This window comes from Meleagris gallopavo, chromosome 1, assembly GCF_905368555.1.
Source record: "Meleagris gallopavo chromosome 1, MGAL_WU_HG_1.1, whole genome shotgun sequence".
NCBI classification, from domain to species: Eukaryota; Metazoa; Chordata; class Aves; order Galliformes; family Phasianidae; genus Meleagris; species Meleagris gallopavo.
In genome coordinates, this window is record NC_139404.1 from 85175444 (window position 1) to 85188773 (window position 13330).

General features: G+C 38.2%; 1 protein-coding gene across 1 annotated transcript in view; it reads left to right on the top strand.

Moving 5' to 3' along the window:
* The window catches only part of ALCAM (activated leukocyte cell adhesion molecule), a 119208-nt gene that overhangs the window by 70990 nt on the left and 34888 nt on the right, over positions 1-13330 (top strand). Inside the window, exon 2 of the mRNA XM_085239113.1 lies at positions 12475-12575. Coding sequence (XP_085095239.1) covers positions 12475-12575 — 101 coding nt within the window. The remainder of the gene's footprint in view (positions 1-12474; positions 12576-13330) is intronic.

Genomic DNA, 13330 nt, shown 5'->3' on the forward strand with positions numbered 1-13330 from the left:
CAGCGTAACTGCTTTCTAGTAGTAATTCTGCTGCTTTGTGCCCCAGTCTTCATGTTGTGGAACTGTTTGTTCTTGAAGATAACTATGTGCATAAGTACTTGAAAGGTTGAACTTGTATTATTTCTGTTTGCACAGTGCTTCCAGTAAATCTTTAATACCTCTGTAGACTAAAGATAGCCGTTACAGTGCATGCTGCTGCTGCTTACAACCCTAATAGCAACACTGTATTGGCAGAAAGCAATGGCAGCAGTTTAAAATTCTGAAAAGTAAATCATATATTAATAAAAAAATGAGTAGGAATAATACTTTCTCTAGCCTTTCATGGTGTTCTCTAGTGGGCAGCTGTGACATATTACAGCAATTTAATCAGTAAGTGCACAGTTCCTATATGTTAAGTTATATTGGAAAATCATTTGACACTGGCCAATCCACCAGATTTGACATGTCAGATGAGTGGTCATTTCCAGCTTTGTTTTATATATGAAGCATTATTTTAAGCTTTTTTTTTTTTTTTTTTTTTCCCCAATGACTATTTTCTTTTATGTGTAAATTCTTTATTCGGGCATCACATGCTACCTTAGGTATACATGCTCTTTTGTGAATACATACACGGTTGAAACAGATAGTATGTGTCAAATCAACATTTCTTCTCCAAATAAGTAATTTGAAATAGAAGTGATAGGCACAGATTTCACACCAGCCTTGCATATTTCCTTACCAGCACATCTGTATTTCACCAGTGAATAAGAGCGTATAATATATAATATTTCATTTCATATAGTTGTCAGTTTGTGCTGATGGCACACCTGTTAATTTTTAAGATACCGATAAAGACAGACAAAGACAAAACTTTCAGAAATGAAGGTGCTGCTGATTTTTTCCTGTTCTGGAAAGGAAGAGCATGTCTGTTTCAGCTCATCCTCCTTCAGCAGCAGACAGTTGCCGCTAACAATGCTGACTACAGGCATCTTTGAAATTTGAAAAGCTATGTCTGTTAGGAGCCCATTAAATCTAAAGAAGGCCTCAAAGGAACTGTCAGTCACTTATTTTAGCATAAATCATAAGGATTTATCACATTATACTTTCAATGAGCATTTTCCCCCCTCACACCTATGTTATTGTGCCATCAGTGAAATGATAGGTCTTGTCTCTAGGTAACAAAGACCCGTTGATGATTCCAGTGAAGCTGTATTAATGTCATCTGTCGCTTTGTCATCTCCCTTATCAGTAGGGAACGCAATTGGAAAACAGATGTAGCAGGCAAAAGCCTATCATCAGCTGGGGGGATTTCCACTGAACCAGAGCCGTGCAATGCACAGGAAACTGAAACTTTCCATGTACCACTCACTGGACATTTTCAGCAGATATATCTCATTCAATCCATGCAGAGCTATGGAAGGATAGGTTTGTCCTTTATCTATTTCAAGCTGTGAGTTCTAAGATGGTTTTTTGGTGTGTTTTTTTTTTTGTTTGTTTTGTTTGTTTTTTTGAAGATGTTTAATTCATGTTTTTCGCCATAAATGAGCTCATTCACAGAACTGAAAAAAAAAAAACAACTGTACACATTATTCACAGGTTGTGGTTGGTTCTGCTGATTGAATCCATCTCATTTGGAAATATGCATTGCTAAAAGCAGCAAGCAGAGCAGGACTGGCAATTCTGTAGAATGGCAGTGTGGCAGAACACTACATTGTACTAGTTACTTTCAGGTGGCTGTGTCAGCAGTGTCAGGAGGAGTTGCATCCTGTGCTTCTGAAACTTGCCTATCAAACTTCCATTAACTAAATATTTTATATTTTATTGGGATGTAAGGGATCATTAATGCATCAGTGCAGTAATAGCTTTTGCAAATGCTTCAAAGCTTTGTTAGAGAAGACGAAATGATGCCTTTTCCAAATAGATTGTGCTCTGCTTTCTCAAAATGCTGTTTTGCTGTAGAGGAGGATGCTGATACCAGACAGCAAGCCAATGGCAGAATGAGGTCATGAACCTTAGAACAGATTATCATGAGTAAGCAAATGCCCTGATAGTGGTAGGAATGAGATTTTCAAATCTGGAACAGTCCAAATATTAGATAAGTCCTTTTTCTTTGTTTCATGATTACTTGTCAGAGCAAACCATGATTTGAAGTAGAAGAACAAGCATGGTTTTAAAAAAAAAAAGCCAAAAACATATATGTATAAAAAGATTACTGATATTAGGTTAGGTATGAGTTTTCAATAGGAAAATTTCCAAGAGGCTGGAAGATGGAGAGTGCATCTTCCCAAAAGGAGGACTGTAGACAGAATGTAGAAAATTGAGAAAATTGTCTTAAAGCTGTGTTTATTGTCATGATTCTTTTGCTTAAAACGACTGCAGTGGCATTGATTTAACTACAGTAATTTTTTCTATTATTTTGTGTTGGACTGTTTCTCATAATTGCTAATCTTTTCCTTTGCTTTATTTGCTTTTAACTAGACTGGTCTTTGCTTTATATATGCTTTTGCTCATACTTTGCAAAGTAATCTTCTGATTTGATTTTTTAATTTACTATTGAAATTCCTCCATGCTTAAGGAAATTTAAGGAAAATATGCATGTTTTGGAGAGTATATATTTTAATAAAATATAGTTTATAAGTTGTCACTTACTAAGAAGTTCAATATCTTTTACGTACTTCTAAAAAGGGAAGTATGGATAATTTTGTTAACAGTACTGCCAAACCATAGTTATGTTAACCACACTATTTTCACTAAAGTGGAAGTAGACAAGGTGCAAAGACTGAGTGAGAGAAAACAGCTAGCTTTAATGCTGCTGGTAGCTCTGTGGACATGACCATGGAGCCTTCCATGTCCTGATGGGGAATATATATATTCAGGATCAGATGACTTTATGATACTGTGATCTTTATAGGCATCCTCACTTCCATTTGATCCCAGGGGAAAGATAATGATAGGCTACTTATAGGCTACTTTTCCAAAGCTAGGGACTTGCTTGGATTACTTTCCTTATGCTTTTATGGAAGAGTTGAAACATACATTTCTTAGTGCAGATTCTAAAAAAAAAAAAACCACCACCAAAACAACAAAACTGACATCTGCTCCTTGTCCTCTTTTCTGTTTATGGGTCTTCACAGACCAAAATCTAAGGGAAAGTACTTAGAAGCGGTGCGTGCACATAGATGTGTTAGTGGGTACTTTACTAACATATGTGGATCATAATGTAGATGAAAGAAAACTTGTTTTCCTGTGTTATCCATAGTTAGAAAAGAGCACCGTAGTCAGGAACTTTTGTGCATTTCTTGCCTTTTTTATTAAATGATGATCATAGTGAAGCCTTAGCGTGGTACTGGACTGTGCCTTCCTAGGATCAGTAGTTGACTAAGTGGGAAAGCAGTAACAACTCCTTGCAGTGTTGTGGTTGCTTTTCATTGTTGTGATCCTGTGCAGGCCAATGGGAAGAGGTTTGTGGCTGAGTGCAGCAAAATCCCAGCCATGAGATGGCAACCATTCCATGAAGGATTCAGTAGGTTTCGGTCCCCATTGCTGCCTGCACAGCAATATCTTCAGTACAGCCACAGCTGCACCCTCATTATCAGGGCTTTTCCCTGTGGTAAAGAAGCACAGCAAGGAAAGGGGGATACAAGAGGCAAAATCCAGCCTCCTCCTTCAAAGCATCTTCTCCTTTATTATGCTGCCAACTTGACATTGACTTAAAATCTGGGATGGCAGAGTAATATATTTTTGCAGTACCAAAACAAAATATTTCATAATTTTGATATGAAAAACATATGCTATTAGCCTTTTATTCAGCATTTGTATATAAATTATATGCTTTTCTTGCTCTGTTAGCCTGGGGTATATTGATCCACCCTGTCAATATTAGGTTATGAAGAAGTAAGAGGGCCAGAGCTTAATTTAGTACACTTTCTATTGGCCTTTAAAAAAAATAAATAAAAGCAAAAAATAAAGAAGAAAGAAACAGGATTCATGGCAAAATAGAACTTTAGAGCATTTTAGGCTATTATTTTTGAGCTACAGATTTTATTTAACTTAATAGAAATTTCTAAGTCCCTTTAAACTATTGAATACTTGGCAACACTGTTGACTAGCATAACAACAAGGTGAAAAATAATTGGAGTAGTTTCAGCAAATGGAGAAGCATTTTGGAAGGGTTGCTGAGAAGCTGAAGAGAAGTGTGTTGTGGGAATAATCACAGGCTAACCTCAAAAAGGAGGAGAAATTTCATCAAATTAAAGGGGCTTTTCTGATTCCATTTTACCTAATTAGTTATATCCTTTAAATTTGAAACTCCTGGCAGTATTAACTCAGGAACTGTTTTTTTTTTTCTTTGCATTTTGCTGCTCATCTCTTGGCAGACAGCTTGTTTCATCAAACCTTGGTAAGCTACAGCTCGCTGCCTTGACAGATGTGCTGAAATACTTAAAAATAAAAAAATAAAAATAAAGAAATCACATCCTATATTGCTAACCATTTAAATTATTTTCAAATTCCCAATATATTAAAAAAAAACCTACATGCACACACAAAAATAAACCTTGCAAGTAATCAGTTCCTTTATTCACTGCTCCATCTCAAACAGAAGAATGTACGAGAAGATGTGTTGGCCATCCTACCCCTTCCTCTGAATTACTGCTTGCCAATGTTGTCTTTTAATATGATTCCACCAGCTTCTTGTGGAAGCTTCATTTCTACTAGCCTTATGCTAATTCAAGAATTTTAAGTAGGTATATTTTTTCTTATGACATATTTGCAGAAATTTGCTTAGAATTACATTTTTCCTACTTACAGTATATATTCAATTTATTAAACTACTTAAGATTTACTCACAAAAATTGAAAATTTAAACCCACAAATCCAGAAATAGAGTGATATAATTCTGGGCTTAAAGCTTTCTGTAAAATAGTGCTAGTAGGAGGCCATTAAAATCACAGGTAACATTTTGTGGGGTGTTTGTTTTGTGGAAGAAGCCTAGGACTTTCCCATTGCGATCAAATTTTGCTGTACCATACTGTGCAAAGGCATGGGTTTTCTTTCCTTTGCTTCAGTAGATTTTGGGCTTTCTTAATTTAAAAGGGACTGGATTAAAAAGCAGAGATGCACTTACTGCTCCCAAGCAAACCAGAGCCTTACTGGTCCAATTTCAGTGCTATTGCTCTTGGCAGTTTCCTTTGTCTTCTTGGAACTGTGTACTGGAACAGTGGCTGATGTGGAACAGTAGGAAGGCTTGTGTGTTGATACAAATAATTCATTTTACAGTGCATTTTTGCATTATTTGCTGAGCTTTCAACTGCTCACTTGATTTCAAGCTTTGCAGGTGCTAATGCTGGGAATGGTATTTTTTGGTATGTTTTTTTCAAAGCTTGCTGACTTGGAAAGCAGTGTTAATTTTACTTTAAATGCATTATTGTTGTCACTTAATAAAGGACGATTGAATGTTAAGTGCACGAGTATGCACAAATTTATTTTGCCTATCAAATATTCTAGAAATGTTTGGGTGCTTATATGACTATTGTTATGATCATTGCCTAATGTATATAAAGGTCCTAAATTAACAAAATTTCTTAGTCATAATTATTTGGAAGCAATTTAGGAGTTTTGCTACATTCGGACTGAAGAAGCTTTTCTTCTGTACTTTCTTTGGTGACAGTATAAATGTTCAGAGAAATGCTCAGTGTGAACCTCACAAAGGCAGAGCTCGCAGTAATAACAACCCCGTAACTGCATGCTGTAGAATCTTCCACAAAGCCATCTGCCCTTGGAAGTATGCCACTTTCTAACACTTCTGTCTTGCTGATGGAAATTTCCCTCAAACTTCTCAAAAGCTTGTACTAAAATCATTCCAAATCAAGCTACGAGCGAAGCTTGCATGAAGAGAGCATATAAATAGGAAAGCTGTATTCAGGTGTGGGAGGTGGGGAAAATAGCTGCCCAAACAGTGAAGCAGCTGGATATTCAGTGAAATAAGCAGTGGTTGAGGAGTCTGGCTTGCAAACAGACACGCACCACCCAGAGTCTTACATGGCTGCATTGCAGGACTTCAAATATTAAAGTGCTCACTGGGATTTTGTATGACTGTTCTGCCTAAACACAGAGAGATCCCAGTCTCGAGCTCACCTTTAAGGTGAGCTTACTTAATAGAAAACTGTGGTTCCCGTGCAGAGCATGACTGGCTGAACTGCAGGCATTACCAGGCATTAGCCTCTGTTCTCTTGGCCAGAAATTGAAGCTTTCCTTGTTGATAACATACAACCTGGGTCACATGTGGCAGATTATCTGAGCTAGTTTCTAGTTATAGCCAGTCTCTCTGTACTGATAAGGAAGATTATGAATGGTTTATTTAGAATGTGAAAAAAGTAGAAGCGAAGGGTCCACAGGAGAGAAAATTTTCAAATCGTATAGACCAGATTATTTTAGGATGTGAAATGGCAAAAATGAGATTTGCATGAATTTGACAACATTTTGAAGGTTTGATGTTATTTTTAATTTCTTTTTAATTTTTTTATTTTTATTTTTATTTTTTGCAATTTCTGGCTTAAAACAAAAGCTCTCTCCCAACTTCTCATGCCACATACAACTTTTTCACTGCAACCTTTTTGATTTGATTCCAGATATAAGCCTGTTATCACCCTTCTCACAGCTATGAATTTTTCAGTGTTTTGTTTTTTTCTACTCCAGGGGAAGTGTTGATGTGTTTACTGTAGAATTTTACCCAATTTATAAGGAAAACATCTGGTGTCTAAACAACTATATTGCTGTATATAAAGATATACTTGAAGTCTGTTGACGTTTGGTTCTATCCACCTCTGATGTTATTGGTATCTCTTAATATTACATACTCTGCCTGTTTCCTGATCAGTATTGGCTGATGGCTTGATTTTCCTGGGTGGCAAATCCCATCTCCCTAATTTACAATTTTTCTTGCCAAAATTAGCACTAAGAACATAAGTGATCTTGTTTGAGTTTTACAGTTTGTATCTTTAGAGCTGTGTAGGTGCCTCTGTGAGCAGCTTGTCAAAAAGGAAATTCAGCATCTTTCAAAATCACAACCATGTTTTGAGTTGGGGCTTCCAGAGGGGGGGGGAGTGCATTCCCATTCAGTTATTTCACATCTTCAAAGAGCTCAAGCAAGCACTGAGGCTTCCAAAGGGTAATTGCTGTCCATTTCATCAGTGCTTATGAGATGATAAAGAATTTTTTTGTCCTTTGGTGTTAAAATTGTCTGCACTTATTCAGAATTTAAAAATCTTTGAAGAAATGATGTGGTAAAGAGCAAGAAACCTTTCAGGTTCTGTAATGTTTTATAAGGATGTTACATTAAATACTTCTGGATATGTTCATGCATAGTTAATTTCTATCTTGGGTAATACTGATGATTCTCTTGAAACTGAAAGACCTTCTGAAGGCTTGGTCACCAATGGGTGGATTTGTTTCAGTACTCAAATAAGAAGAGACAAGAAATATACTGTTCATATAACCCATATTAGATAATCTGAGAAGTTGCCAGCAAGTGGAGGGAGGTGATCCTTCTCAGCACTGGTGATTCTGCAGCTGCAGTACTGTGCTCAGTTCTTGGCCCATCCATTATAAACACAAGGCAGAAGTACTTGTGAGTAGTGAGATGAAGGGCCACTCTCTTAATTTTCGCTCTAAATGCTGCTTGTAATTAAATGTAAAATACTTTTCAGAGTTAAAAGCACTATATAAGGCATTATTGGCATCACCAGTTGAGAGAGGAAGTACCTTCTGTCAAGTCCTGTTTCGTTCACTCAGTGCCGGGCAGTTCTTGCTGATACTTTTTGCAATGTATCAACACCCACCTGCCATTCAAATACTGCTTTGTCAGTAGAATAAAATACAGATAATAAAAGGTGTTTTTTTTCTGATCTGAAGAACATGCAGTTACTGTTTTTGTGAACTCCTGATGCTTCCTGGGTGGTACATAAAAGGATGTTCAAGAGGACCTCTGTATAGCTATATACCTGAAATCCCCTTAGGAAGTGGAAAGAAGGTAGAGAGAAAAATATGCCTGTGACTACTTCAGAGCTGATAATAAGCAACTTAATACAATCTTAATTTCATTAGGCAAATCTTTTTAGCCTCCCACAATGTAACCTGGGCTAGCTGGAGTGCAAAATCTCAAGTAAAGATTTGGAGTGCCAAATTTAACTGTCGCTTTCTGAAGTAGGCACTAAATAAACATAATAGCTACTTTCGTTGGACACATCCATTCTGGAAGCTGTGAATTGACCTCCTCTGCCCACTAGCATGCAGAGCTTCTGCTGAGAGCCGTAAAGAACAGTCATGGCCAGCATGTCCTGCTATTCTCAGATAATGAGACCTTGCTGCTGAGGAACAGAAAGCATCACTGCTGAATCTTGCAGAGGCATCAGTAGTAAATAATCAGGTATAGAAGGAAAATATAGGATGCCTATGTACATATAAAGCATAATTTAAACTGCTGGGCTCAAGTGTTGAGGGAGGCTCAGTTTGCCCAGGTTTCTGTTACTTTACTGAGTAGAAGTTAGCTGTGCTTTAAGGCAGCTGATCCTCCAGGTGAAAATGTGTTTTGGCAGTAGCTCTGCTAGTCATAGTTTTGGGGTACAGATTCATAGTCTCCAGTGAATCTTGCATCTAAAAGGTCTATAAACAGCCTTTTGTCTAAAAATGTTATTTCTAAGCACTTAGAAGTGGGTTTCTTGCAAGAAAAGCATTCTCAGGTGGTAAAAAGAGATGGAAAATATTGATATTTTCCACCAACTTCCTGCAGCTTTTGTTGGAATAAACATCAGTTTCCTGATTTTTTCTTTTTTTAATATTCACCTTCTATCCATTCCTCTTATACGACCTTCTTGTTCTAGAGACTGATAATTACTCTAAATTATGACTTATATCATGCAGTTTGATGAAGATCCAAAGTAAAATAGTAACAGCCCTCTAAGCCTCTGATCAACTAGTCAGATTTTTGTCACCCAAGTCTGTGGGTAGTAACACAGTGCTCAGTTCCTCCCTTGGCCAGGCCATACAGAGAGGAGGACAAAAGGGGATGCCAGTTAGTACTGCTGTGGGGCTGTAAAAAGCACTGTAATTAATACCACCAGCAGCAAATCTAATCTCAATTTAGCACTATCCTGCTGGGATCTTTGCTGACTTGAAATACCTCCTGATGCTGCTGCTTTCTTCCCTTGTCTGAACTCATGTGGGAAACTTTAATCGGGCTCAAAGGGGAATTTCTTCATTGCTGGGTCAAATGGAGGGAAATGAGTTAAGAATCACCTGAGCCTGCATGGATCTGGATGTAAAGAAGGGTCACGGAATTCAGCTGGATTCACTTGGAATGTAGCCATGACCGCTTACAGGTAGTTCAGTAGAGCTTTGTCTAGCATACGTGGAAAGAGATCCTGCCTCTGAATTAGCGTTGTTATCAAAAACACTGGCTCAGTTTTAAAATCTGAAACTCATGCAGGGGAACTGGCTGAGGTCTTAATTAGCTGTGGAAAGCTGTATCAGAAATGCAGGCAGTGATGGCTGGTGATCTCTTGTTGTACTATCCCCTACAGTTGCCTGTGCCCCCTACTGCAGTTAATGAGATACAAGGGCTGTGACACTGACCCTGTGTGATGTTAAGTCATGTGGCAATTTGTATTTGTAGATCCCTTTTTCTTTGCCTTCAAACGAGCTGGAAACGATGCGGGGGGCGGGGAAGAAATAAGAATCATCACGTCGTTAAGCAGTCGTTTTCTTCTATTTTCCTGTTTATCCCATCCTTTTGCAAATGTATCAAATAGCTACAAAGAGGAATTTCCCAATTTGTTGAGGGGTTTTTGTTAGTTTGTTTTCTAATGTATAGATTTGCAAAGTAGTTTTGCAGTTATTACTGCAGTTCCTGCTGTGAAAGTTTGCAGTTATTCAACTAGTTTGCACTCCTCACCTGCCCTAGATTTTTCCTTACAGAAAAGGAGGAGGACATTTTGCTACAGGACCTTTTGTATTTTTCTAAACTCTGTTTCCCTTCATCTTTTTCTGGTTCTATCTGTTAACAGATTCTTAGAAAACAGTAAGGTTTTAATTTTGACAATTTATGGCAAGACATGATTTTGTTTTGTCCATTTGAAGGAATACATTTCAGATGAAAGAATTCTTCTAAAACCAGAGGCCAGGCTTTCCATTTATCAGGGCATTCATTGATTACCTGCTTTGAATGCTATAAACGTAAATCCTTTCCAGAAGCAGTTTCATTCACATTCCAGGGGCTGCTTGTCAAGTATTTGGTGGCATATGCTTGTTACCTTAGCAACTTGCAGGGGTTAAACGATTGACTAGGAGAGAACGGTGAAGAACAGTCTTACAGATTCCACAGGGTTTTTGTTTTCCCTTAATGACAGAGTATCTGCTAGCAGAAGGAACAGTTTCTGGTTTTCCATGTGATGCAAAATACCATTACAGAATATCAAATTGCTGGTGTGTTGACTGGAATTTGAATGAGTGCTAACTTGGTTACCAATGGAATAAGTATTTGCAATTCTCTTATAAACTTGCACCCATGGGAGAGAGGAATGAAAAAGGACTGTTTTTTAGTTCTGGAAGAAATGAGCATTAGTTTTGAGCTTGCAAAGCTGAAGTTGTGTGGTCCCCCCTCCTGAAGATCAAAATGAGGATCAGAGCAAAGGAGAGTCAAAGGGAGAAAATTTGTTCCCATTTTGAATTTTACTTCTATTTGCAGTTTGATTTCATAAAACATCAGTCCTATTTCGTTAGTTAGCTGCTTCCATCACAAATCTTTGCTTCGTTTGTAAAGTGTGCACTTATTCAGCACCATCTAGTGGACCAACTTCTATTTAAACATAGCAAACAGCTGGTCTTGGCAAACTCTGTAGCAAACAGAGCACGCAGTCTTGATAATGTGAATAATGTACCCAAAACATGTTTGTGACCAATTAATAACAGAATAAGATTAGCAGTCATTTAATTGATATGGCATGCTATGAAGGAAATAAACATTATGATATGTGCCAGTATCGTTGCCTGTTACCTATTGAATTTCTCTAGTCTATCAAGCCCCAGCTTGTTTGACTGTTTCTCTGCTTTACCATGAGGTGTCATCTAGGTCTCAAGTATTTCCTTATGTACGGCCACAGAGAATGCAGAACAGCCACATTGTCACAGTGATACAGATGGTGAAGGCTGACTGGTGCTAGCCATGAGCTCTGAAGCCATCACATGAGGAAAAATGCTCTGGAACCTAAGATGTTGGCAAGGAATTCAGCGTTTGGATCTTTGAAAATATATGAAAAAGACAATTCTATAACAAAGTCTTCCTGTGGGGTACATGTGCAGAAGGCAAGAGAATTGCCGAGTCATCCCTGTGGCTGCTTCAGGACTTGTGAACAGATTGGGATCTCTGCTCAGGTCAGGGAACAGGTTCACTGTGCACATTCTCCAGCACAAGGGCTGAATCTTCAAAACAATAAATGCCTGTAAAGAAGGACTGGATGTTTCTTCAGCCTGTGTTGCATCACCCAGCATCTCGCTGCTCTCTTCAGTAAGGTTCCTCTGGTGGTCTGGGAGCACTGGAGGCCAAGTCAAAACCTCCCAGTGGCGCATTGGTACGGCTATGGTGTAAGGAGACCTTGGCTTTTCCAAGATCCGAGGTGACTGCTAAAGATGGAAGCTAAGCAATGATGCATAGTGAAATCGTAGTAAATGCACTGAGTTGTAACATTGTTGCTTTAAACTTCCTCGCATTCTTACAGTTCTTCACTTTAGAGACTATTGATTTTTTTTCAGTCTGCATATTTTGGACAATGAAAATAAAAATAAGTGGGTCAGTTCTACCCTGTGAATCGTATGCATTAGCGCAATAACACTGTGCTGAGGTTTCTAAAAAGCTATTTTTAAATAATTCATGGAAGCATTTCACTTCAGTTTTCCAAAGCCTCCATGAACAGACTAGTTTGTTTCCCATGTTGAAGGAAATGTAGCACTTAAATAGCACTCTCTTTCTTTTCTAAGTTTTCAGTGTAGCACAGCAGTCAGAATAATGCCTATCTGCTGTCTTCACCACAGCAGGGCATTGCAACATAGCATCTATGGCTACAAGTGACCAATTTCTGAGATAGAGAAAATAAATATATGGGGATTTCCCTTTTCAGGTATTGAGTTTGGAACAATAGCCATGCATGCTGATTGTAGTGGATGTGCTCATCCAGCTGAACGAGTGAAACACTGTTGTAAAATCCACTTGGCTCCCACTGACTGCAGCATGAAAAGGGCTGAAAAAGAGTGTAATGTTTAAGTGAAGTTAGTGGCAGGAATCCTGTTTTCTTAAAGGTTTGGAGATAAATCCTATATGCTGGAAAATAAGCACTCACAAAGGACGTGGCTCTTCTTTTGTAGTAGCTGTGAACCAAAATTTTACATATTGGAAGTCAAGAGAACACATTCATTATTTCCTTTTTTTCTCTGTTTCTCTTCTAGCTCTGGGATTGTATACAGTAAATGCAGTATATGGAGACACTATTACTATGCCTTGTCGTCTAGAAGTACCAGATGGTCTGATGTTTGGAAAATGGAAATATGTAAGTATAGCTTACATTTTTATTCAATAGAGCTGGTATAAGAAAATGTGTACTTTTTGTGTGCGAGTCTACAAGATTTCAATCTGTAGAATTTCTGTCTCGTATACAAAGTCGCTTGTTTCTGTGTTTCTAAGACTGCTAGATCCCCATCCTTCTGCCAAGTATAGATGAGAGCTTTGGGAAATTAATCTCATTGTTCAAGAGAAATAATTGTTGGGGAGTTGTCTGCCAACCTGCTTTAGAAACCTGGCATGTTACCCAGTGACATATCACTTGCTCGACAGAGCCATCGCTGTACATTTGAATGCTTTTGAAGCAGGCTGCCTGAGGCAGCTTCATCCCTGGGAAAATGCTGTCCCTGTGCTCAGTTGATGTGATAGTTGCCCACACATCACTGTTTCATGGCTGAGTGTATTTTATGCACAGTGAATAGTGTAGAGCTGACCTTAGTGGAGTTGCAATGATCTCCTGCTGGTTTTCCCTGCTTCTTTAAGTTGATCTAGATCTCCTCTCTTGCTCTGGTTACCAGCAGTAACAGGTGATTTCTACTCTGACACTGGATTTAAAATTATGTAGTCCTCTCTTTTTAAATGATATCCATTAGCATATTCTAAAGCAGAACAATCTGCAGTTAGTGTGCCATCCCCCTGCCTCTTTCCCTCGTGGCTACAGATTTGCAGCATTTACTGAACTTGTACACTTGAGTTCATGTTCTGCAAACAAGTTTTGGGATGCAAAATCGCAAAGTCTATGGA